Source organism: Rhinichthys klamathensis, unplaced genomic scaffold, assembly GCF_029890125.1.
Source record: "Rhinichthys klamathensis goyatoka isolate OS25496 unplaced genomic scaffold, OSU_Roscu_1.1 h1tg000011l_1, whole genome shotgun sequence".
NCBI classification, from domain to species: Eukaryota; Metazoa; Chordata; class Actinopteri; order Cypriniformes; family Leuciscidae; genus Rhinichthys; species Rhinichthys klamathensis.
In genome coordinates this window covers 20,762,719-20,787,460 of record NW_026606564.1, presented here as the reverse complement: position 1 = coordinate 20,787,460, position 24,742 = coordinate 20,762,719, and the positions used below count along the sequence as shown (strand labels likewise).

The following is a 24,742-nucleotide window of genomic DNA, read 5'->3' as shown; positions in this document are numbered from 1 at the left end:
ATCAACACCTCTGATAAACCCGTCTTGGTGAGACGCAATGCTAAGTTAGCTGACGTTTTTCCCTGCATTGCCCTTGAAGATATGGATGACACACACACTGGGCTTTCAATGGCCAGGTGTTCTTTAGCAGCTAGTAGATCTGAGAATAAAGCATGTTCTGTTGACGACAAACTCAAGGCAGCTGGATTGAGTGAGATTGACATAAACGGCTGTGAAGTGTCCGAGCAGTGCAAAAGCAAGCTGACTGAACTGGTTGTGCGCTACAATGATATCTTCTCACGTCATCATCTGGACTGTGGAGAGGCAAAAGATTTTGTCCATCGCATTCACCTCTCCGATCACAGGCCATTCCGACTCCCTTTCAGGCGGGTGCCCCCAAGTCAATATCAGAAGCTGCGCCAAGTGCTGAGTGAGATGGAAGAGAGGGAAATCATTAGGAAGTCCACCAGTGAATATGCGTCTCCATTAGTTCTCGTTTGGAAAAAGAATGGGGATCTCCGAATCTGTACGGATTTTCGCTGGCTGAACAAGCGAACTTTTAAAGATGCTCACCCTCTCCCTCACCAGGCCGACTGCCTAGCAGCACTTGGAGGAAACGCTCTTTTTAGTACCATGGATTTGACTTCCGGGTTCTATAACATGCCATTGCACGAAGATGACAAAAAGTACTCTGCCTTCACCACTCCAATGGGTTTATACGAGTACAATCGTTTGCCACAAGGTCTCTGCAATAGCCCTGGAAGTTTTATGCGTATGATGACTAGCATTTTTGGAGATCAGAACTATCTGAGTTTGCTTTGCTACTTAGATGATTTGCTTGTCTTTGCTCCTGATGAAGAGACTGCTCTACAACGTTTGGAGGTGGTGTTTAGCAGATTACGTAGCCACAACCTGAAGTTAGCCCCCAAAAAGTGCTTTTTCCTTCGAAAGGCTGTGAAGTTCCTTGGGCACATAGTCGATGAAGCTGGTGTGTCGACTGATCCCAGCAAGGTTGAGGGCATCATGAAAATGACAAGTGCTGACCTCATGGAATTAGACGGTGTGACTCCCTCAGCGAAACGGGTTAGGTCCTTCTTGGGTATGATCAATTACTACCAACACTTTGTACCCAATTACTCAGCTATCGCTATGCCACTCTTCTCTCTGTTGTCAGGCCAGAAACGAAAAAGTAAGCAGAAGCCAATGAGTAAACACAGGTCTCAGAGCAGGAAGTTGAGTACCGCTGACTGGACCCCTGACATGGAGCAAGCCTTCCAGAAACTGAAATTGTCACTGGCCGAAACAGTTGTCCTTGCTCACCCAGATTTCACCCGTCCTTTTATGCTGTCTGTGGATGCTTCTCTTGACGGTATTGGTGCCGTTTTATCGCAGATCAAGGAGGGAGAAACAAGGGCAAGGCCCATCGCATTTGCCAGCAAATCACTTTCACTGTCTCAGAAGAATTACCCAGCACACCGGTTAGAATTCTTGGCATTGAAGTGGGCCATCTGTGACAAGTTCAGCCACTGGTTGAAGGGTCATGTGTTCACGGTGTGGACAGACAACAATCCATTGACCCACATTATGACAAAGCCCAAGTTGGATTGCTGTGAGCAACGTTGGGTGGCCAAGCTAGCCAGCTACAGCTTTGATATAAAGTATGTTCCAGGTCCACAGAATGTTGTTGCCGATGCCCTAAGCCGTGTGCCTTTTGTGAAAGAGAGAGTCAGTCTTAGATTGCTTCAGGAGCCTTACACCACACTTCTCTCTGAGGTCCAAGGTTTGACGTGCGACTCTGTTCAAGACACCTTTCGCTACTCCAGTGCCTATGATGGGAATCTACGGCAAGGTGATGATCGTGTTGGGAGTATGTCTGCTCCTTTATGTGTTCACACTCAGTCCATTGGGATGGATGATATATCTGCTGTCCTGCAGTCACACAGTGAGTGGGAGACTGGAGCAAGAACCCGTGCTGTTGCCGCTCTGCACCACGTGCCACAGTTTGTCCCTGATGGTCAGGATTCACTGCCTGCTTACACAGAGAAGGAACTTCGTGATGAACAGCTCGCTGACGGAGCCCTTCTTCGAGTCTTGTATTATGTGGAAAGACATCGCAGACCATCCAGGAGAGAGCGAGTGAAAGAATCAGTCACTGTTTTGAGATATTTAAAGCACTGGGAGAAGCTTATCGTGAGCAATGGGATACTCTACAGAGTTTCAAGAGACCAGACCACAAAGTCAAAGCGTCACCAGTATGTAGTCCCTGAGTCACTTAAAGCTGTTGTCCTGAGAGGTATTCATGACGATGCTGGTCACCAGGGTCAGATCAGAAGTCTTGGGCTGGCTAGGCAGAGGTTCTTTTGGCTTAGTCTTGACAGGGACGTGAGGGATTATGTCCGCAACTGCAGGCGTTGCATCGTCGGCAAGACAGCCGAACCTGCTGGCAGGGCACCCTTGGAAAGCATCACATCCACCAGGCCTCTACAGCTTGTTTGTATTGACTTTTGGTCAGCAGAGGATGCACGGAATAATTCGGTCGACGTGCTGGTGGTGACTGACCACTTTACAAGGATGGCCCAGGCATTCCCCTGCAAGGATCAATCAGCAAAGCAGGTGGCGAGAGTCCTCTGGGACAAGTTCTTCTGTGTATTTGGGTTTCCAGAACGTATCCACAGTGACCAAGGAGCTAGTTTTGAGAGTCAACTGATCAGCGAGCTACTTAGAGTCTCTGGTATTAGGAAATCACACACCACACCGTATCACCCTATGGGTAACGGGAGCGTGGAACGTTTTAATAGGACCCTTGGCAATATGATCCGTGCACTTGCTCCAGACACAAAAGCCAATTGGCCAAGACGTCTTCAGACCCTCACATTCATGTACAACAGCTCAGTTCATGAGACAACAGGATATGCGCCTTTTTATTTGATGTTTGGACGGACTCCTCGTCTGCCAGTCGATGTCCTTTTCCGTACTGTTCTGAATGATCCAGCTGTGGTCAGCTATGACAAGTATGTTGCATCTCTGACGAAAGATCTACAAGATGCTATGTTAATAGCTCAGGAACATGTCATGAAAGAACAGCACCGTCACACTGAGATCTACAACAGGAGAGTCAAGGGCCCTACCATTGAAGTTGGTGACCGTGTATTAATGGCTAACAAAAAGGAAAGAGGAAAGAGGAAGACTGCAGATCGTTGGGAATCCACTGTGTACACTGTAGTAGACAGGAACACCGAAACACACACTTACAGGATATGTGACACAGTCTCTGGACGGGAGAAAGTCGTACACCGTAATCTGTTGATGTTGGTGAATTTCCTGCCTGTGGAAAACGCAAGTGTGATCTATGACCCAGTCTCATCTTTGTCTTCTGTTCAGCAGTCAAACCCAAGTGAGGACTCAGTGTCAATAGTGAGACAAAGTCATTTGCGTGACGACATGAGTGAGGACTGTGATGATCTAATTTCTAGCCCGGGAATTCAGGGAGAACGGATGGGACGAACAGAGGGAGAGAGAGTTGAATCTGATTCCATAACTGTTCCAGGGCAAGTGGATTCTGAGGGACGAACTGTAGAGTGGATTGCACTATCACCATTCCCTGATACCCCGCAAGCTGAGTCAGCTGATAATGGAGGAATAGAATCAGTTCCTCTTGTCTCTCAAAGTGACCCGGTAATATCTGAGGACAAGATAGGAGACCAGTTCATGGCCTCTGACTCTTCACCTGTGACAAGCACTGACGGTAGTACAGTTGTTGCCAGCAACATGGATGGACAGACTGTTGTAACACGGATAGACAAAGCTAATGACATGGATAGTGTTGACACAGTAGCTTCTGTTTCACAGTCTGAAAATCCTAGTACGTTCACACAGGTGAGGTCTAGATTTGGTCGCATTCTTAAGCCAGTTGACAGACTAATTCAAACTATGTCAAGGCAAGATATTATTCACGCACATCCATCTATGACGGCTATCTGGAAGTCAGTGTTTTAGGTTTTTCATGACTAGACTTAGAGTTGAGGTCATACACACGTTTGGTAACATTGGTTATATGGTCCAAGCTTTTCTGGTGAGCTTTATTAAAAGAAATGTTTATCTGTTTTTGTTTTCCTTACTTTTCTTAGTGGCTTTAGTACACAGTATACGTGGGTCTTGTGGGGTGTATAAGGCACCCTACTGCCAGTGGTTGGTTGGAGAGTTTGCGCACCTCTTCTTCCACTTCATCCTTATTGGATACCTTTGGGTTGGCTGTCCTGTAATTGGTGACCCTCTGTCTAGTGTTAGAAAGTAATGTACTTAAAGTATTGCCGCTCAAATTTGGTGAAATTCAGGGGAGGTGGGTGTAACAGAGTTAGAAATGTCAGTTAGTGTTTGTATGTGATTTTCACCATAATTAAGCAGCTGTATTGAGTTTGGTGTTTTGGAGCCCTCCTTTGGAGAAACGGTGTACTGCAGCTCTGCTGCGTTTTGTCCTTGTGTTGTTGCCATACCCGATCAGAAGCGGGATGCTTTACATCGGGTAGGTTCACTGTATAAAGCACTCTCACTTTGTTTTAATGATATAACTGTAAAATGCCGTTTAAAGTTGAAAACTTCGACATATGATCTGTGTTATATTATTTTACATGTATTGTTAAGATTCAGGTGCAATTTCAGCAACTTAGAGAAAGTTTATTAATGCTTTCATTATGACCACGATTTCATACACTCTGAGTCTAGCGTGGCTAGCTGTAAACTCCGCTAGTAACTAGCCGTGTATTCAGTGTGTATTTCTTTTATTTTTGTATGTGCAGATGCTGTTATATGTACACCAGTGCCTGAAGGCATGTTTTGTTCTGATTTTTCCAAAGGTATGTTGCTTCATATGTTAAATGTGAATTAGTTTCAGAATGAGGAAATATTTTCCTGTGTTTATTTTTCTTATGTTTATTTTATACCCTTCTTGTATGCTAAAGGTGTATCCTTCTGTATGAATGTTTCTTTTGTAACAATTTACCAAAGAGATCAGAAGCGGGATGCTTTACATCGGATGCTGTTATATGTACACCAGTGCCTGAAGGCATGTTTTGTTCTGATTTTTCCAAAGATTCTCCAAAGGAATAAATGTGAGAAAAGCCAGTTCTGGTTTCAGTCCCTTCACTGCCTGACCACCGTTACATAAGCTCCTACTATCACATGTCTGTCCTGTCTTGTGATGCACATGGGTGTTTTGTTATTTTGAGCCATGTGCTCTTGTCATTGTTTGATCCCTCCCCCTTGTTATCTGGTTATTGGTTTATTTGTTCCACCTGTCAGCCTCGTTACCCTCCTTTGTTTGCCTCCCTATTTAGTCTTCCTGTGTTTGTTGTCCTGTGCTCGTTCGTTGTTTATGTTACTTGGGATTTTGAGTTGTGTGTTGTTCTGTTCCTGCCATGTCGTGTTTCTGGATTTAGCAATTAGTTTATCAACCTGGATTTCCTTTGTTTGATTTATGTTTTACTTAATTAAAGGCTTTCACCTCTGCATTTGAGTCCTCGCTCCATTCTCCGCAACGCACCCGTGACACCTACCTGGTATAGGAGATGGTGTTCTGTTCAGGCCCATGTGCAAGGCCTAAAATTAACACTTGTCAAGCGCCATATCCAAGTAAAAACCGGCGTTGGCGAGTGTATGAAACTGTGTCAGTCGCCAGTAGCAATTTGTTTAATTCTAACAATGCAATGTTGTGAGAACATGAACGTGAACGAACGTGAACCTGAAAGCCGCGTCTCTCAGACAGCGCTCGAAGTTGAGCTCTCTTTCATGTCTTCCTGCGCTTGAATGGACAAATTCATTAAAGATTATGTCAAAGAACGGCCGTCTCGTTGAGTATCCTAGTAAACATAGTCGGTTATGTCTTAACGCGAACACAAAACGCATGATCCATGCGTGCATTCGATCTTAAAGTGACAGCATCCTAATAATCCTGCTACTGTCAGTGTTTTTAATGTTAATCAGACAACAACGGACAAAGAAAAAAATCACTCACTGCTCTTGAACTTTAAAAAGGATAGGAAGACTGTGCAGTGTTATTTATTTGATCAGCCTACTTTATTACATTTGATTTCGGTACCTGAAAACTATTAGACCTGCCTGAAGAGCACTGTTTATTTTATTTGTATGTATTGTATTTAATTGTATTTGTGCTTTTGCTTTTAATCTGATTGTTTGTTCTTATTTTATTACTGACTGTTTACTTGTCTTTAAAAATGTAGGCTATACAATTTATATTAGATAGTCTAGTAGTTTTAGCTGTGGTATCGAAATTGAAATAGAGGATTGGGAATTTTCACAAGTATCTAAAATGTTGGTGTCAGATTGCTCCTAGAGCTGAAGTCTTCAACCCTGCTCCTGGGACACACTTTTCTGCAGAGTTCAGCTCCAACACACCTGAACCAGCTGATCAGGAATCACAGGCATGTGCGCTAAAACAGGTGGAAGTGAACTTTGCAGGACAGTGGGTTTCCAAGACCTCTGACCAAGACCCATAGTAACAGACTCTCAGCGTGAGTATCAGAATTGTTCGCTACACAAAATAAATGTTTCATCTATATCATGCATTTTTCATTCACAGTAAAGGCGATATCAAAGAATGTAATTTTGGATAACATCAGGCCAGAATGAAGATCCTTTTTTGTTCATTTCTGGACTTCAAAACAGCTCGGCAAAGCAACCCTTCCGGAAAGTTCACTCTGGCTGGTCCACTCCTCAGAACCACCACTGGTCTGTGCGGTTAATGGCGCTGAGGCTCGTCTTTGAGGCGTAAATCTCCTCTGGTTCATTTCTTCTGTTCAGTCCGTCAAGGGCAGACGTACGCGAGTAACTGTAGAGCTGCTTTATAGTAGAAACTGAAGTTGTAATTTTAATTGAAAGAGGCACTGACACTTTTTTCATGTTTAACACTGTAACGCTGCTTGCTTTTAAACAGTCGATTGTATAAAGTGGTATATAGATAAATGTGCCGTGACTTTACTGCCGTGCTGAATCTCAGAGCTGGTGCAAACATCCACATCGCTGTGGTCACTGTTTTCTCTCCGCTGTCATTGTGTGTTTGTTTAGTTATTGAGAGGAAACGTGCAGCACATATTAACAGGTTCATCTCAGCAGTGTGGGTTACTAGCAAACATTTAAATTGCATCGGTCTAAAAAAAGCTGAGTTTTTTCAACCCATGTTTGGGTCAAATATGGACAAACCTAATTGATGGGTTAAAAAATTAATGTAATCCAATGGCTGGGTTTGTCCATATTTGACTCAAACGGGTTGAAACACCCTGGCACCTCTTTTTTTCATTACATTTATTACTTAATCAATTAAATTTTTTTTGGCAAATCTACAGATTTTCAACTAGTCTGATTTACTTTTGTGTGTTAAACTAGAGTAATTGTTGGAAGTGCTTTCAATCGTAAAAGACCAATTATAATAAATCCCAGTTACAATCTCCTGTCACTTGGTGAAAATAGATACTGTGTGTGAGAATGTGCAAGGATAGACTTCACGAGAGAGGGAACAAAGAAAGGGATCAGAAAGGTAGACATGGGCCGTGTTAAAGAGATGGCTGTGGGTGTTCAGCAGAGGAATGAGGCAGTGACTGTCATTTCAAATGAATTTCAGGCCATCATCATTGGCCATTCACAGAGCCTCTCGCATGTGCGGGCTGATGGACTGAGTTTGTCTAGTGGAAATGGTCAGGGCAGGGAACGACATACAGTTGTCCAAAACCAAAGGAGAGCAGTGACGCTCTTTCCAGCGTAGCATCAATCAGCATTGCTTTTGAAGAAGCACCAGGTTTTTATGAAACAAATGTACCTGTTGCCTTTTGAGAGAAAGCATGCTCGAGTGAACCGACTGCATGCAGAATATGTTCATGGATATATGCTGTACTATATGTAGATTTGTGTCACCATTGATTTCTATTTTCCTACAAAACAAGGGAGCAGTGTTGCTATTTATAGTGCTAATGCTCTGATTCCTGAAGTAAACAGTTCATAAACGTCTCTTTACTACTCCAGTCCTTTAGGGATGCAATTAACCGTCCGGCCTAGATTCATGTCGGCAATGCAGACCGTATGAAGAGTTTTAAGAAAGTGACTTCTTCAGTATTAGTCAACTATAAGGTGTATGTACAGTTCGAGGAACGGGTTAGGGTTGATGACTCTACACAGACATGATGATGTGACACTCACCTGAAAGGACTGAAGAAATGAGTTGAAATAGATAAATACAATTTGAGATATGTCATCCTCCCCTGGGTTCACAAAGAACAGCATGTATGTGATCCCGAGTAAAGGCAGAAGCACTAGAGTTGCTTTCACAGCTTTCCTGCGGTCACAGAGAGACAGGGAAGGAGAGGGAGCCACAAGTTCACATTAGATTTAAGGCACAGGAACTGATTTGACATTAGGAAAACTTCCCTAACTTCAGCTCAATACTTCATATAGCACTGAGAAATCGTGAGATTATATCGTTAGTTATGTCGATGATAACAAATTCACATGAATCACAGTTTACAATAACTATACTGCATTCAGATGTCCCAAATTTAACATGGTTGTACACCTCGTTTAAACTGTAAAATAGCTGATATATGAAATCTAGATGATTTTAACATTTCGAAATGATCGACATCTCAACGTTTAGTACATGTACACATCAAATATCAAAACTGCTGGTCATGCTCAACCCTACATTTACCCTTAATACCTTTGAATCGCTAGCAAATAACATATCATTTGGCCTCTTATCAAACATGACAACAAAATAAACTCACACAATATGTGTGATCATCCACTCAACCATCATTGTTTGGCTGGGACAAAAAAATAAAAATTCTCCAGAAACTTTACATTAAAGTTAAAAGTATTGGTCTTGATGTATTTTAAAAAAATCCATGCAACAATGAAATTAAAAAAAAAAAAATGAAGAAAAGAAGATTCATTTTCCATAAGCTTGTCCTCAAGACTCACTGCATTAATACTTAGGAAATCAATTGAAACGCCACAGCAAAGTTTGCAAAAGCATCCTCAGCGAACCTCAGATGAAAGAAGACTGAAGTAAGCGTCGCCCCGAGATACACACACACACACTTTAGGAACGCATGCTTGCCAGTGGATTTTGAGTTAAAAAAAAAAAACTGGTAGGCTTATTTATATATATAAAACTTCAAATCGGAGTAACCTCAAATGACGTGACAAAGACTGCACCGGATTAAAGATCTCGCCTGCGTGTGTTCAGAGGAGCTGAGTGTGTACAGAAGTGTCTAGATCACACACCACGCTGCCAGTTTCTACACACACTCTCAGAAGAGCTCACATTACTCTCAGAACTAATTACTCTTCTTTTACAGTACACTTATAGTTTCAACTGTTTCAATACAATTGCACCAACAATGAAATATAAGGAATATTTATATCAGAAATATGAGAAATGAAAACAAGCAAATTGAAAATGTGATTGTTTTTCATGCAATAAAATAAAATTAATATAATGCATTGGGCTGAAATTGCAAATTCTATTAGAAATTCCAGCGAACCGTTTGAATAAATGATGATTATTATCATGGCTCAGTGAAGATGATGTAAAAGATTGTCTTTTACTCTTTCAAACGTTTCAAATGTTATTAATCTCAGCATTGGAATATATATATTCTCGTTTTTTACTAATATGATGTCATAATCATAAGGGAAGAAAAACAAGCGAATTTACTTATTTAAATGAAACTCACACTAACAAAATTTCTGTTTCTGAATAATTGTCAAAGGAATAATTCACCCAAAATGTAAATGTCTGTCATCATTTATTCACCCAATGTTTGTTCCAAAAGTCCAGAAATGTATGCTATAATTATCAACTGTTTTCTATAGTGTATATGGCATTTCGCAATGACTGACTGGATATGATATTGTCATGTATTTAGTTCAGTTCATTGACGTGTAGTTTGTTTTCATTCATCACGTGTGTTTCTTTGTTTCCCGTCACGAACACTCATCATCGCATCTGCTCGTCTGTAGTTCATCAGCACTGGGTATTAAAGGCTGTTGCACACAGTCTCGCATGTTGGCTTGTTATTCTGAGTTCGTAATAAAGCGTATGCTATTTTATAATCCTCTTTGTCTTTTGTGGATCTGAGCATAACAGATATTGTGTCAATCAAAAAAAAAAAAAACACATACAAGTAGCCTAAAGTCTTCTGAACTCATACAATCTGTGTGAGGAAGAGACTAAGTGTTTACATGTCATTGTAAACTGTGGTTTTATGTAAAAGAGCGGTGTAAAGATGAGTCTGTTTCCTAATAAAGAAATAAATGAACATTTTGAAACTAGGGGTAAGTAAATAATGACAGAATAGGGGTGAAACAATATATATCGCAATACAAAAATGCAACAACAATATGTATTGTGGATAGTTCACCCAAAATGAAAATTACTGTGCGAGAGGTTTTCAGAGTTTTAGTGTCAGTACGACATTAAACTGCTATATATTATGTTGAATATAATGTATAATAATGCACTGGGGGAATATTTGTGTGTCCTGATAATGCCAAATGTCAGTAAAAAGTGGCCGACATTATTATAAATATATCTAGGCAGTGACAGCACAAGCATATTCGACTAAAGTAACTCTTTCAGCTTCAGAATCATGAATATTGTTATTCTGGTGTCTCTATTGTCCTGTGCTTTGGGTTTCAGCACCGAGTCCAAACGCCTGTTCATTTACACACACAATGTAACACCAAATTTAGCATTTTAATCAACAGCACATTTTTTGTTAACCTTTTATCATATGTCCTGGAGTATAGCAATAACAGTATCGTGATATGTGTCGAATCGTGACATGAGGGCGTCGTTATGACAGAACTATTCCTTTACTGAACGTGATCATGAAACAGGCGAGCATCATTCATCAAACAAACGCTCGCTCTGGAATATCACTGTTACAGTGAGCCGTGGTTAAAGTACTTTACCTGTACTGTATAGTTTCAGATGTGGTCGAGGCCCTCAGCTTCGTCATTAAAATGCGCACAATGTTGAAAAGGAACACAAAGTTGATCTGTATTGGGGAGGAAGAAGGGAAGTAGGTCAGTAATGGTGTTCCAGCAAGTGTTTGACATGTGTGAATGAACTCAAAGGTCCCATAAATCACAATTAACGGCACTTGTGACATATCGAGTGTGGTGAACACTAAATCTCTTTCCTCCTGGGATTTAGGAATATACATATTTGTACATATTTCCGGAACCGCTTGATCTTCCTGCACTCGTATGCACTACTGGCTTACATTAAATACTGTTCTTATAATGCTTTCACATGAAGAAGAGGGAGGGAAAAAAGATTCACTTCAGTTCAATAATTCTCTCGAAGCTCAAGCTCTTTATCTGAAATTAGCAGACATCGCTATTATATAACAAGCTGATATTCTGGCAAGGCCTGGCCTACTATTTGCTGATGTTAATAATTATAGAACAGCTCTCTTGGAAATCACATATGGGTATTACGTTTACATTTTGCCCTTTGTAATGCTTTAAGAGTTTTGTCCACTTGGCTTTAAATTCTGACTACTACAAATCTGGGAAAAGCAACAACACTTACTAGAAGAACTAGAATCACGGGCCCCTGATAAATGTAGTCGATGTACTTCCCAGGCTCCTTCCCGAACCAGCATCTGAAACACAGAGCTTTTTCAGCGTGTACTCACAGCACAGATAACTATAGAACTATGCTATATATACGTATATAATGTGCCTTTGTAACTTTAAACCCACAATGGCTATTTTCATTTCCATCAGGGACTGTATTCACTGGCACAATGAAATATATACTTTACTGTGAATATCAGTGGGTGGAAGAACCACAGTGGTGTTTTATAATAAACACATACAATACATCCCTTTCATATAATAGACTAGCTAAAGATGACATTTGTACTTTCAGAGTCACTAAGTGCAATCACAAAAATAATGTTTTCAGTTTTCAGTCACTCCATTTTATGTTACATCCAGGGTTTGATATTGACTTATCTCCTTTTTTAAGTCACCGGCCATTCAGAACTTCTACTACCCCCCAAAAAAGAAAAAATGAACCAGAATAACTACGTCACATCTTATATATATAAGCTGTGACAAAGAAATTAACCAGAAGAAATGAAGATATTAACCAGACAAAAAAGAATATATTAATCAGATTGGAACTATAGCACATTTTTATATTATAAAATTGATAAAATTTGTATTTTGTACATTCATTTCTTATTCAAAGTAAATCCTGTCGTCCAGCATCTCCTCCTTCCTATTTCATCCTCATCCTTTTTACCAAAAATGTGTTTTAGATGGACAGATCAACACAGTACACAGAACATCAGAGACATGTAGGATATTGGAAAATAACAATGTCTTTTCTGTTAACCAAACGCTTTTTAATCTTCGCTATTGCTTCAGCGCAAATGAACAAGCGCGCCGTTCCCTTTCAGTCGCTCACGTTCGACGTAGATTGGGATCACGCTTAGAGAGCCTGTCATCTTCGAGTACTGTTAAAACGAGCCAATGAATTGGTGTGCGTGAAATGCATCACACACTCGCGGCGCGGGTATAAATGCGGAAGTGAAAGCACGCACTAGTTGTCTTTCGCTTCGGAGCCGATCGTTTGATGTCTCTGAAGAGTGCTGTTGTTTACAACGAGCGAGTGTGTCGGTGTTCTTCTAGAAGACTCTCCCAGTGCTGGTGGTTTCTACAGCGCGAGTGCAGCGGGGATCGCGAGCTTTGAGCTCTCAACTACTGTTCTAACAGTAACAAATTTCGGTATTTGTGTGTGTGTTGACGGCTGGTTGAGGGTGGAAAAGTGATTGCTTCACTGTTTCAGTTCGCTGAATTAAGTGTTGCCGCGGTCATTCCCTGTGTGCTCCGGCACTGGTGACAGATCCCATTTCTGAAAGAGCAACACGGGTGCGTTTTGTGTCTTTTTCAAGATCCCATTCCATCTGTGCGTTTCTGGGTGCGGTAGGGCTCCATCGAAGCCCTGAAGTGCCGTCTGGGCTGGGTGACCGGAGGATTACGGTGAGGGGTAATCCACCCGCCAAAGCCCTGTGGATCCCTCACTCCTCTTTTGCACCGCAGCCGGTGGAGCTCCCCGACGAGACTACTGGTCCCTCTGTGGTGGACCGACCAGCCATCTCGTTCGGGGCCCCTCCAGAGGACAGGATGTCCATTGCAGCATCGGACGGGGAGCTGGGCTCTGGAGATGACGACTCGGCTGCGCTGCCTCCCTCTGGGAGACCGGGGTAGCCCGAGCCGGATCCAGAGATGGCAGCTATACTAATGAAGGCCATTGAGGTGGTAGGGCTCGAGTGGAACCCTCCACCGTGTCCCGAGCCGTCTTGGTTGGATGATTGGTTTATCGGAGCGGGCCGGTCTGGTTCTCAGCCCACCGCTCCGGTACCTTTCTTTCCTGAAGTGCATGAGGAGTTGACGAGGGCATGGATGGCACCTTTCTCTGCCAGAAACCGCTTATGTAGCTCCTCACCCTCACTACCCTTGACGGGGGAGCGGCGAAGGGTTACGAGGCTATCCCTCCAGTGGAGCGGTCTGTCGCGATGCAGCAGTGTCCGGCGACCGCTACCTCATGGAAGGGGGATCCTCGTCTCGCCTCTAAGGCCTGTAAGTTCTTGTCCGTTTTCCTCTCTGCCTGCCATGGCGTTGCTTCAGGTCCACCAGGCCCAGGCACTCATGAACATGCACGAGGGTAGTCCGGACCGGATGAGCTCCGCACTGCAGCCGACCTCGCCCTCCGGGGCACGAAGCTTGCAGCTCGTTGCCACTACCACTGGACCACCGCTGACTCCGAGTTTCGCTCGGCGTGCATCCACTTCCGTATTTATACCCGCACTGCGGGGGCGGAGTGTGTGATGTCATCACGCACACCAATTCCATTGGTTAGTTCAATAGTACTCGAAGACGATTGGCTCCCTGGCGTGATCCCCATTCAGTTGACGTCGACTACGTCCTCCGTTCCCTCCTTCAGGGAACGGGGGTTGCATACACAACCAGGACGTTATAGAATGCCTAAAGTGGACGATCAAAATAAAGCATATCCAAGCATACTTTATAAAAAAGTGGGCCAATTTAGTAATACATGCAAAACACACAGGTATACCACTAGTACATTGATATAAATGAGGCAAGGGTGTCGAATTACCAGGTTCTTATTCTTACATTAGCTAACATAAAAAAAATGAAAATTTATTTCTTACCATTTTTTTTTTTTTTTTTTACATATTTTCGAACTACTCTTTCTGTTTTATAAATATTCTACATATCTGGATTTAAATCACAGGCTCATTCATTGACATCTTCTGCATATACTCTACAATTACCCCGTCATTCACTCCCATCACAGGTTTATTGCACTAAGCTTATTTCTGCAAATCAGCAACTTACTGTTCATTTTCGTTGTAAAGTTTTCCAATGGCCCACACTATAATTATCGGACATGGTATACCTGAAAGAGAGAAGATTGCAAATCACACTTCACGGATAGCAACTCCAGAAACGCGGAAATTAAATCATATATAACCAGTCACCATGAACCAGTGGGAATTTATTGTGATTTTGTTTATGCAAGTGGAAAGAGATGCAACATAATACCTTAGATTAAGTTTAGATTGTAGACATTTACATATACATTACATATACATATTTGTAAATTCCATGTCCAATTTGATGTTTTCAGAGTTGGAACACCATTTACACTAGCATGATAAAGTAGCCAATACTATAATATTTGTTTGTTTATAATAACATACTATTTATTAAAATCAATTGCTTAAGTATCATTGCTTATGCAGTTCTATACATTTTTATTTGCATATGACATATTACTATATCGCCATTAAGTACATTAATACAGTAAAAAAAAAGCATTTATCTTTTATTTGTTATTAAAACTGTTGTTCTGTATTATTGAACAGGGTATTAGTCCCTTGACTCCCTTCCTATTATGGCCATTAGTCAATAAACACACAGCAGGTGTCATGATCATGCAGCTTTAATTTAACAGTCATTTCACATGTACTGTATTTAATTTGGATGTGGGTGAGTCGTTTGCTTTGTGATTAGTCCCTCTACCCCCACTAATGCGCTTGACTGATTCATGCTGATTTGCGTACTGTTTGTGAATATGACATGAGATTGAGGTATTGAGATAGTCATGAGTTTCTGCCTGGCTCGTCCCTCCCTCGATCACTTGCTACAGAAACACTGTTATACTGCAAACGAGACGCTGCCTCGCTGAACGGTGTAACTGAGGGATTCATACAATCTCACGCCTTGCAATATTGTGCACAGTTAATTGTTGTCTTTTTGGTTTGTTTGTTTCTTTGTGTCCTCAGAGAAAACAGCACTATATGCATCTTATAAAAGAAGAAAATTGCCCTATATCTGGCTTTTTTCAAACAATAGAAACATTGGTGGAAGGCACTTTATGGCCACGTTCACACAACACCAAGACGGTTAAGACGGTTACGTTCACACACAGTTCAGTGACAACCGTATTCTACAACCGTACACACACTCGTACATTTTCAAAATGCCCTCGTCAATCCCACAAACTGACAGTGTGAACGAAGCCTTCGTCAGTGTGGGCCTTTTGATCGGCTGAGCTTATTCTCACAGTAAATCAGCCAAGCGAAAGTCTTTACACTGTAGTATAGTTTCCTACCAGCTCTCTCACAGCTCTGAATAATCCTCCAGTCACACACACAGACACGTTTAGCATGCTTGCAGATATTATGTGGTACACTGACTCCACAATAGTCTCTCCTGCAGTTTGAATACTTTGTAACTTTTCGTATTTCGTATTAGTGCCATAATGTTTCAAGCACTTGTGAGTAAGTTTAGATTACCGCAACTCACTATACTGCGGTATTTCCCAATCTCAAATTGCTCGTCTCCGACTGGGCCAAAATGCAGACGCCAGATTTCTTCACACGAGCCGTAAATGATCCACATCGCTCCAACACTGAGGGCTCTTCATTGGCTGCATATTCAATTCAGAAACGATTTCATAATTCTCTAGTTTGTGTATAAATCTCTATCTCTCTGAGTTGCTGCGTCCGTACCCCTTCCAGAAGTCTAAAGGTTGGAATACACTACGCAACTTTTGCTCCGAGTTTTGCAGATTTTGTGCGTTCGGAGTTGATAGGAGTCACAAATAGCTTCAGACTTTGATTCGGAGGACATCAAAACATGTTTGATATTTTGAGGCGATTTCAGAACACATACAGTGATGCATCGCTAATAAATACTGATCATAATACAGTCATAATACAGACTCAATGGTAGAGGAGATCGAGTGTTTCTGTGGTTGAGCAACGGCTATGGAGTAAAGATTAGATTGGCACATTCCCTGACTATAAATGAACATGTTCTTCCTGGCTTATTAACATCTAATTTTAATTGCTTTATTGTGGTTTTCTGTCAGTGATCTTGTTGTACAGCACTTTGGTCAGTCGTGTGGCTGTTTTTAAATGTGCTCTACATGATGTGACAACAAGATTGTTTAAGCAGATATATGCCATCTGTTAAAAACAATGAAATTCTCTAATGTTCAAAGGGTAATGTGGCTCAGTTTTATGGCAGGGCCCTTCCTATGAATGCTTGTAATGTGCGTATGACCCTTCAAAGAGCACTGAACCTAGCATTGGCATGACATGGAATAACCCAATATCAAAGCCACCAGCCAGAACTGAAAGGTGGGATCTAAGACTTCAGAATTGAATACCAAGAAGGAACTGACAATCTGACTTTATTTCCAGACAGTGTGTCTTGCGTGAGAAAGAGCACAGCACAAGAGTATCACAGTAGCCGAGGAATATGTCAACTTCACGGCACTGCAAGCAACGCCGAAGGCCATGTCACTGGAAGAGATTGAAATCAAGACAAAAAAGGATGTTGTTTATCAGTAACTCTGCTCACACACAAGAAACAATTAACATTGGCGATACCAAACCCTGAAGAGAAAATTACACAGGGAATGTAGTGAAGGAGAACAGAGCCAGGAGTGTGCAAACTAGTCAACATCCAGGGCAACTCACTCAGAACAAACCGAAACCGAAGATAACAGAACATAAGACCATAAACGCGTTACACAGTCCAGAATAAACACAAGGGGTGTAACGGGTCGAACATGAGCCGTTCTCCAGCCACGGTTCGGCACGCACTTGCACCACACTTCATCTCAAATCTGACGGCAGTAGCAACTTGTAAAACAGACAGAGAGCGTTCGGCTGATGTATGTGTCTGTCGATGGATAGGTTCTCTGGCTTCCCAATACATCACAACAGTGATGATCAAAAAGCGTGGGAAACTCTTTGTAAACTGTGTTTAATAGGAGAAACCTGAACAGTACACGTTGCTATCTGTGTTTACACTAAACTCATTTAATATTGCTAATTCAAACTTTCAAGAGCAAGACGCGAAAGATAGGTCGCGCACGCTGAGAGAAGAGTGTGTGTGAAGTACATCTGAAGTGCACACACTGAAAGCGCGTATACAGCGCGCAAATATTGTGCAAACTGAATGGACAAATTCACACAAAAATGTCAACATGCCCGTCTGTATCCTAGCAAACATAGTCTGTTATAAGTGAACGCAGTCGAGAAAGACAACGCATGTGTGATGGATCATTCATTGTGTCTTAAAGTGACAGCAGCCTAATATTCCTGCTGTCTGTGTTTAATGTTAATCAAACAACAGATGATAAAGAAATCACTCACTGCTCTTGACTGAATAGCTTTTGTAACTTCAATAATGATTGATTTTTATTTAATTTATGCTGTGAAGATTATATGCAATATTATTTTAAATTTGATTACTTTTTTTCTGTACCTGAAAACTTCTATTAAATATCTGAAAAACATGAAAAGCACTGTTTATTTTATTTAAATCTTTGCTCCATTGTATTTATTTGTGCTGTTGCTTGTAGTTTGATTATTTGTTCTTATTTTCTTTTTGTATTTAAAAGTAGTAATTTTTACTACGCATACCGAACCGTACCGAAACCATGAATAAAGCTGTAATAAAACTGAACCCTGAGTAATTTGAACCATTACAACCCTAATAAACACGTTACGTTAAAGGTGACGCCCTGCCCTCGGTGTATGTGTGTGTGTTCTTACATCCTCGTCTACAGGCGTCCTTATAGACGGCTTTACAAACCCGCATGTGAGAGCGACAAAACAATCTAATCATAGCTATAGCTGATTAGAGAAAATGGAAGTTGAAAGAAAACTTTCAGTTGCTGAAAACTGCTAAAAACATTTGATCATTTACCCTTGTACCATGCATGCTGTAACCTTGGCTAAAAGTCCTGAAGAAACCCGACTACGCCACCTGGGTTATTTCTCCACCCAGGAAAATAAAATAAAAATACCCCAAAGAATTAAACCAAAAGGAGTAACAATAATATCAAGGACCCTGCTGGTTCGGATCGGATTAACGAGACTTTCCAAAACGATACAAAAATGTATTTCACAGAAAAAATCATTATTCTAAAACATTCTTAAAATGAATCTCATGCCCAATTAAATACCCACAGTTAATAAGAGACCATAATAAACCCAACTTTAACAGAAGGGACAAAGTACACAGCAAATCAGTGAATAAAGCTTCTTAAAGCTTCGTAAAAACTCGACGTATTTCCATCGGGCGTATTTTCAATTCGCAATTTCAATTTGCGCAGTTTGAAGGGTAATGGAAACACGGCCAATATGTCAGCCAAATATTTTTTCTTTATTATTCTGCAGAATTATTTGTTATTCGTTTTGAGGCCATTATCCATGGCAGCGACTGCTCCTGATCAGACGGCCCAATGGGAGGATTGTGTCAACCTGCAGAAATGCATTTGCCTTTTCTCACACTGTCCTCCAGATATGTTAATCCAGCCATGTTTATCGGTTCAGGGCAACAGCAGATCATCTGTACGTCTTCTTGCTTGAGCTCTGTGCGGTGATGCCTGTCTCCAGTCTGTGCTCGGATTCGGCAGAGCAGAGGTAGATGTGATCGCCTCGAGTGAAACGACCCAGTGCCCTTTTTAGTCTCCATTATCACTATGAATAAAGTCTCCTAGCACACACGTGTCCCACATGCAAGCCTTTCCACCAGTTAGTCTTCCAGCAGTTCTTGTGAGAGCGTGAAGTGTCGTTTCAGTCCCACATTAGGTTCTCGGATCTGGTCGGACGACTGTCCTTGAGAGATTCAAATTAGAGCAGATCTACTTTGCGAGGCTCAGGGCGATGTGTGATATCCCCAGCCTAAGATGAGGAAACTTTGGGTTTGACCTTTGAAAGGGCCTCTATGATAAGCTCTGGGGTCTCATTTATAAAACTGTGTGCAGGATCCTTACTAAAATGCACCCGAAAGACAAAAATATAAAATATTCTGACTTGTAAAACCGTGCGTACGCAGAACCTGCGCTAAATTTCCTTCATAAACCCCAGTCAGAGGAAGATTGTGCGCACATGTGTCTCCTGGCTGAAATAACCATATATGAGCTTTCAACGCCTCATTTTCCTGTGCACATCCTCATCTGCATATCATTTGCATATGCATATTCATCCATGTGATAACATGTTTAACGGTACAAGACATTAGGCAGTCCCTCCAGAAAAACGTGATCATGCGATCGCGCGATTTAATGCATTATCAGCCAAAGTCCGCATATTCATGCGGGGGCCGCATTTTTTCAAATACCCCGCACTTTCGCAGCATAAATTGCGGATTTCCGCGCAAAATATGCGGGGCTTGCATGATTTCATAATCCCCGCATTTTCGTTGCAAAAAAAGTCACATATATCTTAGCAGAAAATTGAAAAATTTTGCGTTTGCTTCACACAAGAGCAGCCGTTTCCCCCGTTGCCATGGAAACGTTATGAAGTGACGTAATTACGCGGCGTGAACATCATCGAAAAGCTGCAAACCCTATGTGCAAACCCCGCGATGAAGCCATGATGAAGCCCGCAAATCAGTCTCATTTGCCAACAAAAATAAGCGTAAAAGACCGTGCAAAGCAGTTTCCCGGTGTGTAAGAGATTGCACTTTGTGCATTGGAAGCACTTATTTTAACAGAAGATGTAAAACAGAAAGCACACATTTTATTTTTTTATACATTTTTACAGAAGTTGTAGCATATTCCTTTTGTAAAGCTACTGAACTTGCAGTTTCATCTCATAAAATTGCATAAATATCCCGCATATTCCATCGCATTTTTTAAGAAATCGGGCCGCATAATCAAGGATTTTTGCCCGCAACAATCACAAAAAATCACATTTTTCTGGAAGGACTGATTAGGAAAATATGAGATACGGATGTGCGTCACATTACATTGCTAAAAATCATTTAGTAACCTATCCTTGCCTTGTTTTGGAATAAATAAATCAAATAGTATAAAATACATTTCAGAGAAATTTCCACTGGCCAAATAGTATTTTTAATTGCTTTATATTTTTAATGGAAACAAATAGGCCTTATTGTGCATTATTGATCATTATTTGCGTGAAAATATTTTCTCAGAGCATGAGAGAGTTCTGCTGTTATCATGCGCTCAGCAAACATTAAAACACAGCATGCCACAGGAAAAGTGTTCAAAAGCAGCGCATCCACTACTAATATTTTAAATTAGAATATATATATATTTTTGTAACTTCTCTGTGCTTAAGTCCATTAATGAGAATGACATATTCAATCTAAATGTGTATATGAGATGTAAAACAGAGTTTAAATCATTATTTTATGTATTTGAACTGTTATTGTGATCATGTATTTATGATTAGGACTCATAGTGAGGATTTAAAGGAGTTTTCCTTCATCAGTCCCTCAGTTCACTATCGGTGTCGCCAAACCGCTCCGTCTCCAGATGTTCGTACACACGGATCAGAGTTTACTTACAGGTGCACACATTTCCCGTCAAGTTCGTTTTTATAAATCACAAATTATGCGTGGGAAGTGGCGTACGTCTCTTTCAGGGCCTGTTTTCTGCGTACGCACCGGTTATAGATGAGGCTAAATGTTATTGCTGCTGAATATGCACCAGGTGGAGGTTTAGGGGAGGCATTCAATTGTTCCTCGTTTCATGCATGGGACGATAAGCTTAAGAGCAATCTGTACTGCTCGTGTTTGTTCTGGGAACTTATCTATATTCCTAGAAGGTTTAATGTTTTAAGTTCAAACCAGTTGAGTCAGCGTCTGTTGCTACTTCTCAGTCTATCTTATCTAAGTGTGCGTCTTTGGATGACATGTGTGTGGGAGCAGACTGGGCCTTTACACACACTTGGGCATGATTATTTTATATTAGGTGTCCTTATCTACTATGACTACTATAAAACATAAGCACAATGTACTTATTGTGTTCATATTGAACTGCAAACCTCTGGTGCTGCCAGTGGAGTGGGAAACGGGTGAGGTTAGGACAGTTTTGGTGGAGTGGGAAACGGGTGAGGTTAGGACAGGTTTGTTGGAGTGGGAAACGGGTGAGGTTAGGATAGGTTTGGTGGAGTGGGAAACGGGTGAGGTTAGGACAGGTTTGGTGGAGTGGGAAACGGGTGAGGTTAGGATAGGTTTGGTGGAGTGGGAAACGGGTGAGGTTAGGACAGGTTTGGTGGAGTGGGAAACGAGCGAGGTTAGGACAGGTTTGGTGGAGTGGGAAACGGGTGAGGTTAGGACAGGTTTGGTGGAGTGGGAAACGGGTGAGGTTAAGACAGGTTTGGTGGAGTGGGAAACGGGCGAGGTTAGGACAGGTTTGGTGGAGTGGGAAACGGGTGAGGTTAGGACAGGTTTGGTGGAGTGGGAAACGGGTGAGGTTAGGACAGGGTTAGGACAGGTTTGGTGGAGTGGGAAACGGGTGAGCTTAGGACAGGTTTGGTGGAGTGGGAAACGGGTGAGGTTAGGACAGGGTTAGGACAGGTTTGGTGGAGTGGGAAACGGGCGAGGTTAGGACAGGTTTGGTGGAGTGGGAAACAGGTGAGCTTAGGACAGGTTTGGTGGAGTGGGAAACGGGCGAGGTTAGGACAGGTTTGGTGGAGTGGGAAACGGGCGAGGTTAGGACAGGTTTGGTGGAGTGGGAAACGGGTGAGCTTAGGACAGGTTTGGTGGAGGTGGAAACGAGCGAGGTTAGGACAGGTTTGGTGGAGTGAGAAACGAGCGAGGTTAGGACAGGTTTGGTGGAGTGGGAAACGGGTGAGGTTAAGACAGGTTTGGTGGAGTGGGAAACGAGCGAGGTTAGGACAGGTTTGGTGGAGTGGGAAACGGGTGAGCTTAGGACAGGTTTGGTGGAGTGGGAAACGGGTGAGGTTAAGACAGGTTTGGTGGAGTGGGAAACGAGCGAGGTTAGGACAGGTTTGGTGGAGTGGGAAACGGGTGAGCTTAGGACAGGTTTGGTGGAGTGGGAAACGGGTGAGGTTAAGACAGGTTTGGTGGAGTGGGAAACGAGCGAGGTTAGGACAGGTTTGGTGGAGTGGGAAACGGGTGAGCTTAGGACAGGTTTGGTGGAGTGGGAAACGGGTGAGCTTAGGACAGGTTTGGTGGAGGTGGAAACGAGCGAGGTTAGGACAGGTTTGGTGGAGTGAGAAACGAGCGAGGTTAGGACAGGTTTGGTGGAGTGGGAAACGGGTGAGGTTAAGACAGGTTTGGTGGAGTGGGAAACGAGCGAGGTTAGGACAGGTTTGGTGGAGTGGGAAACGGGTGAGGTTAGGACAGGTTTGGTGGAGTGGGAAACGGGTGAGGTTAGGACAGGTTTGGTGGAGTGGGAAACGGGCGAGGTTAGGACAGGTTTGGTGGAGTGGGAAACGGGTGAGGTTAGGACAGGTTAGGACAGGTTTGGTGGAGTGGGAAACGGGTGAGGTTAGGACAGGTTTGGTGGAGTGGGAAACGGGCGAGGTTAGGACAGGTTTGGTGGAGTGGGAAACGGGCGAGGTTAGGACAGGTTTGGTGGAGTGGGAAACGGGTGAGGTTAGGACAGGTTTGGTGGAGTGGGAAACGGGCGAGGTTAAGACAGGTTTGGTGGAGTGGGAAACGGGCGAGGTTAGGACAGGTTTGGTGGAGTGGGAAACGGGCGAGGTTAAGACAGGTTTGGTGGAGTGGGAAACGGGTGAGGTTAAGACAGGTTTGGTGGAGTGGGAAACGGGTGAGGTTAGGACAGGTTTGGTGGAGTGGGAAACGGGTGAGGTTAAGACAGGTTTGGTGGAGTGGGAAACGGGTGAGGTTATGACAGGTTTGGTGGAGTGGGAAACGGGTGAGGTTAGGACAGGTTTGGTGGAGTGGGAAACGGGCGAGGTTAGGACAGGTTTGGTGGAGTGGGAAACGGGAGAAGTTAGGACAGGTTTGGTGGAGTGGGAAACGGGTGAGGTTAAGACAGGTTTGGTGGAGTGGGAAACGGGTGAGGTTAAGACAGGTTTGGTGGAGTGGGAAACGGGCGAGGTTAAGACAGGTTTGGTGGAGTGGGAAACGGGTGAGGTTAGGACAGGTTTGGTGGAGTGGGAAACGGGCGAGGTTAGGACAGGTTTGGTGGAGTGGGAAACGGGCGAGGTTAGGACAGGTTTGGTGGAGTGGGAAACGGGTGAGGTTAGGACAGGTTTGCTGGAGTGGGAAACGGGCGAGGTTAGGACAGGTTTGGTGGAGTGGGAAACGGGTGAGGTTAGGACAGGTTTGGTGGAGTGGGAAACGGGTGAGGTTAGGACAGGTTTGGTGGAGTGGGAAACGGGTGAGGTTAGGACAGGTTTGGTGGAGTGGAAAACGAGCGAGGTTAGGACAGGTTTGGTGGAGTGGGAAACGGGTGAGGTTAGGACAGGTTTGGTGGAGTGGGAAACGGGTGAGGTTAGGACAGGTTTGGTGGAGTGGGAAACGGGTGAGGTTAGGACAGGTTTGGTGGAGTGGGAAACGGGTGAGGTTAGGACAGGTTTGGTGGAGTGGTAAACGGGTGAGATTAGGACAGGTTTCGTGGAGTGGGAAACGGGTGAGGTTAGGACAGGTTTGGTGGAGTGGGAAACGGGTGAGGTTAGGACAGGTTTGGTGGAGTGGGAAACGGGCGAGGTTAAGACAGGTTTGGTGGAGTGGGAAACGGGTGAGGTTAGGACAGGTTTGGTGGAGTGGGAAACGGGTGAGGTTAGGACAGGTTTGGTGGAGTGGGAAACGGGTGAGGTTAGGACAGGTTTGGTGGAGTGGGAAACGGGTGAGGTTAGGACAGGTTTGGTGGAGTGGGAAACGAGTGAGATTAGGACAGGTTTCGTGGAGTGGGAAACGGGTGAGGTTAAGACAGGTTTGGTGGAGTGGGAAACGGGTGAGGTTAGGACAGGTTTGGTGGAGTGGGAAACGGGTGAGGTTAGGACAGGTTTGGTGGAGTGGGAAACGGGCGAGGTTAAGACAGGTTTGGTGGAGTGGGAAACGGGTGAGGTTAGGACAGGTTTGGTGGAGTGGGAAACGGGTGAGGTTAGGACAGGTTTGGTGGAGTGGGAAACGGGTGAGGTTAGGACAGGTTTGGTGGAGTGGGAAACGGGTGAGGTTAGGACAGGTTTGGTGGAGTGGGAAACGAGTGAGATTAGGACAGGTTTCGTGGAGTGGGAAACGGGTGAGGTTAAGACAGGTTTGGTGGAGTGGGAAACGGGTGAGGTTAGGACAGGTTTGGTGGAGTGGGAAACGGGCGAGGTTAGGACAGGTTTGGTGGAGTGGGAAACGGGTGAGGTTAAGACAGGTTTGGTGGAGTGGG

The 24,742-nt window shown here is 43.2% G+C and overlaps 1 protein-coding gene across 1 annotated transcript in view; it reads right to left on the bottom strand.

The window, feature by feature from the left end:
• LOC130100740 (corticotropin-releasing factor receptor 2) overlaps positions 1-24,742 on the bottom strand; it is a 95,254-nt gene that overhangs the window by 21,986 nt on the left and 48,526 nt on the right. The window contains exons 7-10 of the mRNA XM_056266329.1: positions 14,428-14,488; positions 11,588-11,660; positions 10,963-11,048; positions 8,185-8,320 (exon numbers count right to left, since the gene is read on the bottom strand). Of these exons, the coding sequence (XP_056122304.1) occupies positions 8,185-8,320; positions 10,963-11,048; positions 11,588-11,660; positions 14,428-14,488 (356 nt within the window). The remainder of the gene's footprint in view (positions 1-8,184; positions 8,321-10,962; positions 11,049-11,587; positions 11,661-14,427; positions 14,489-24,742) is intronic.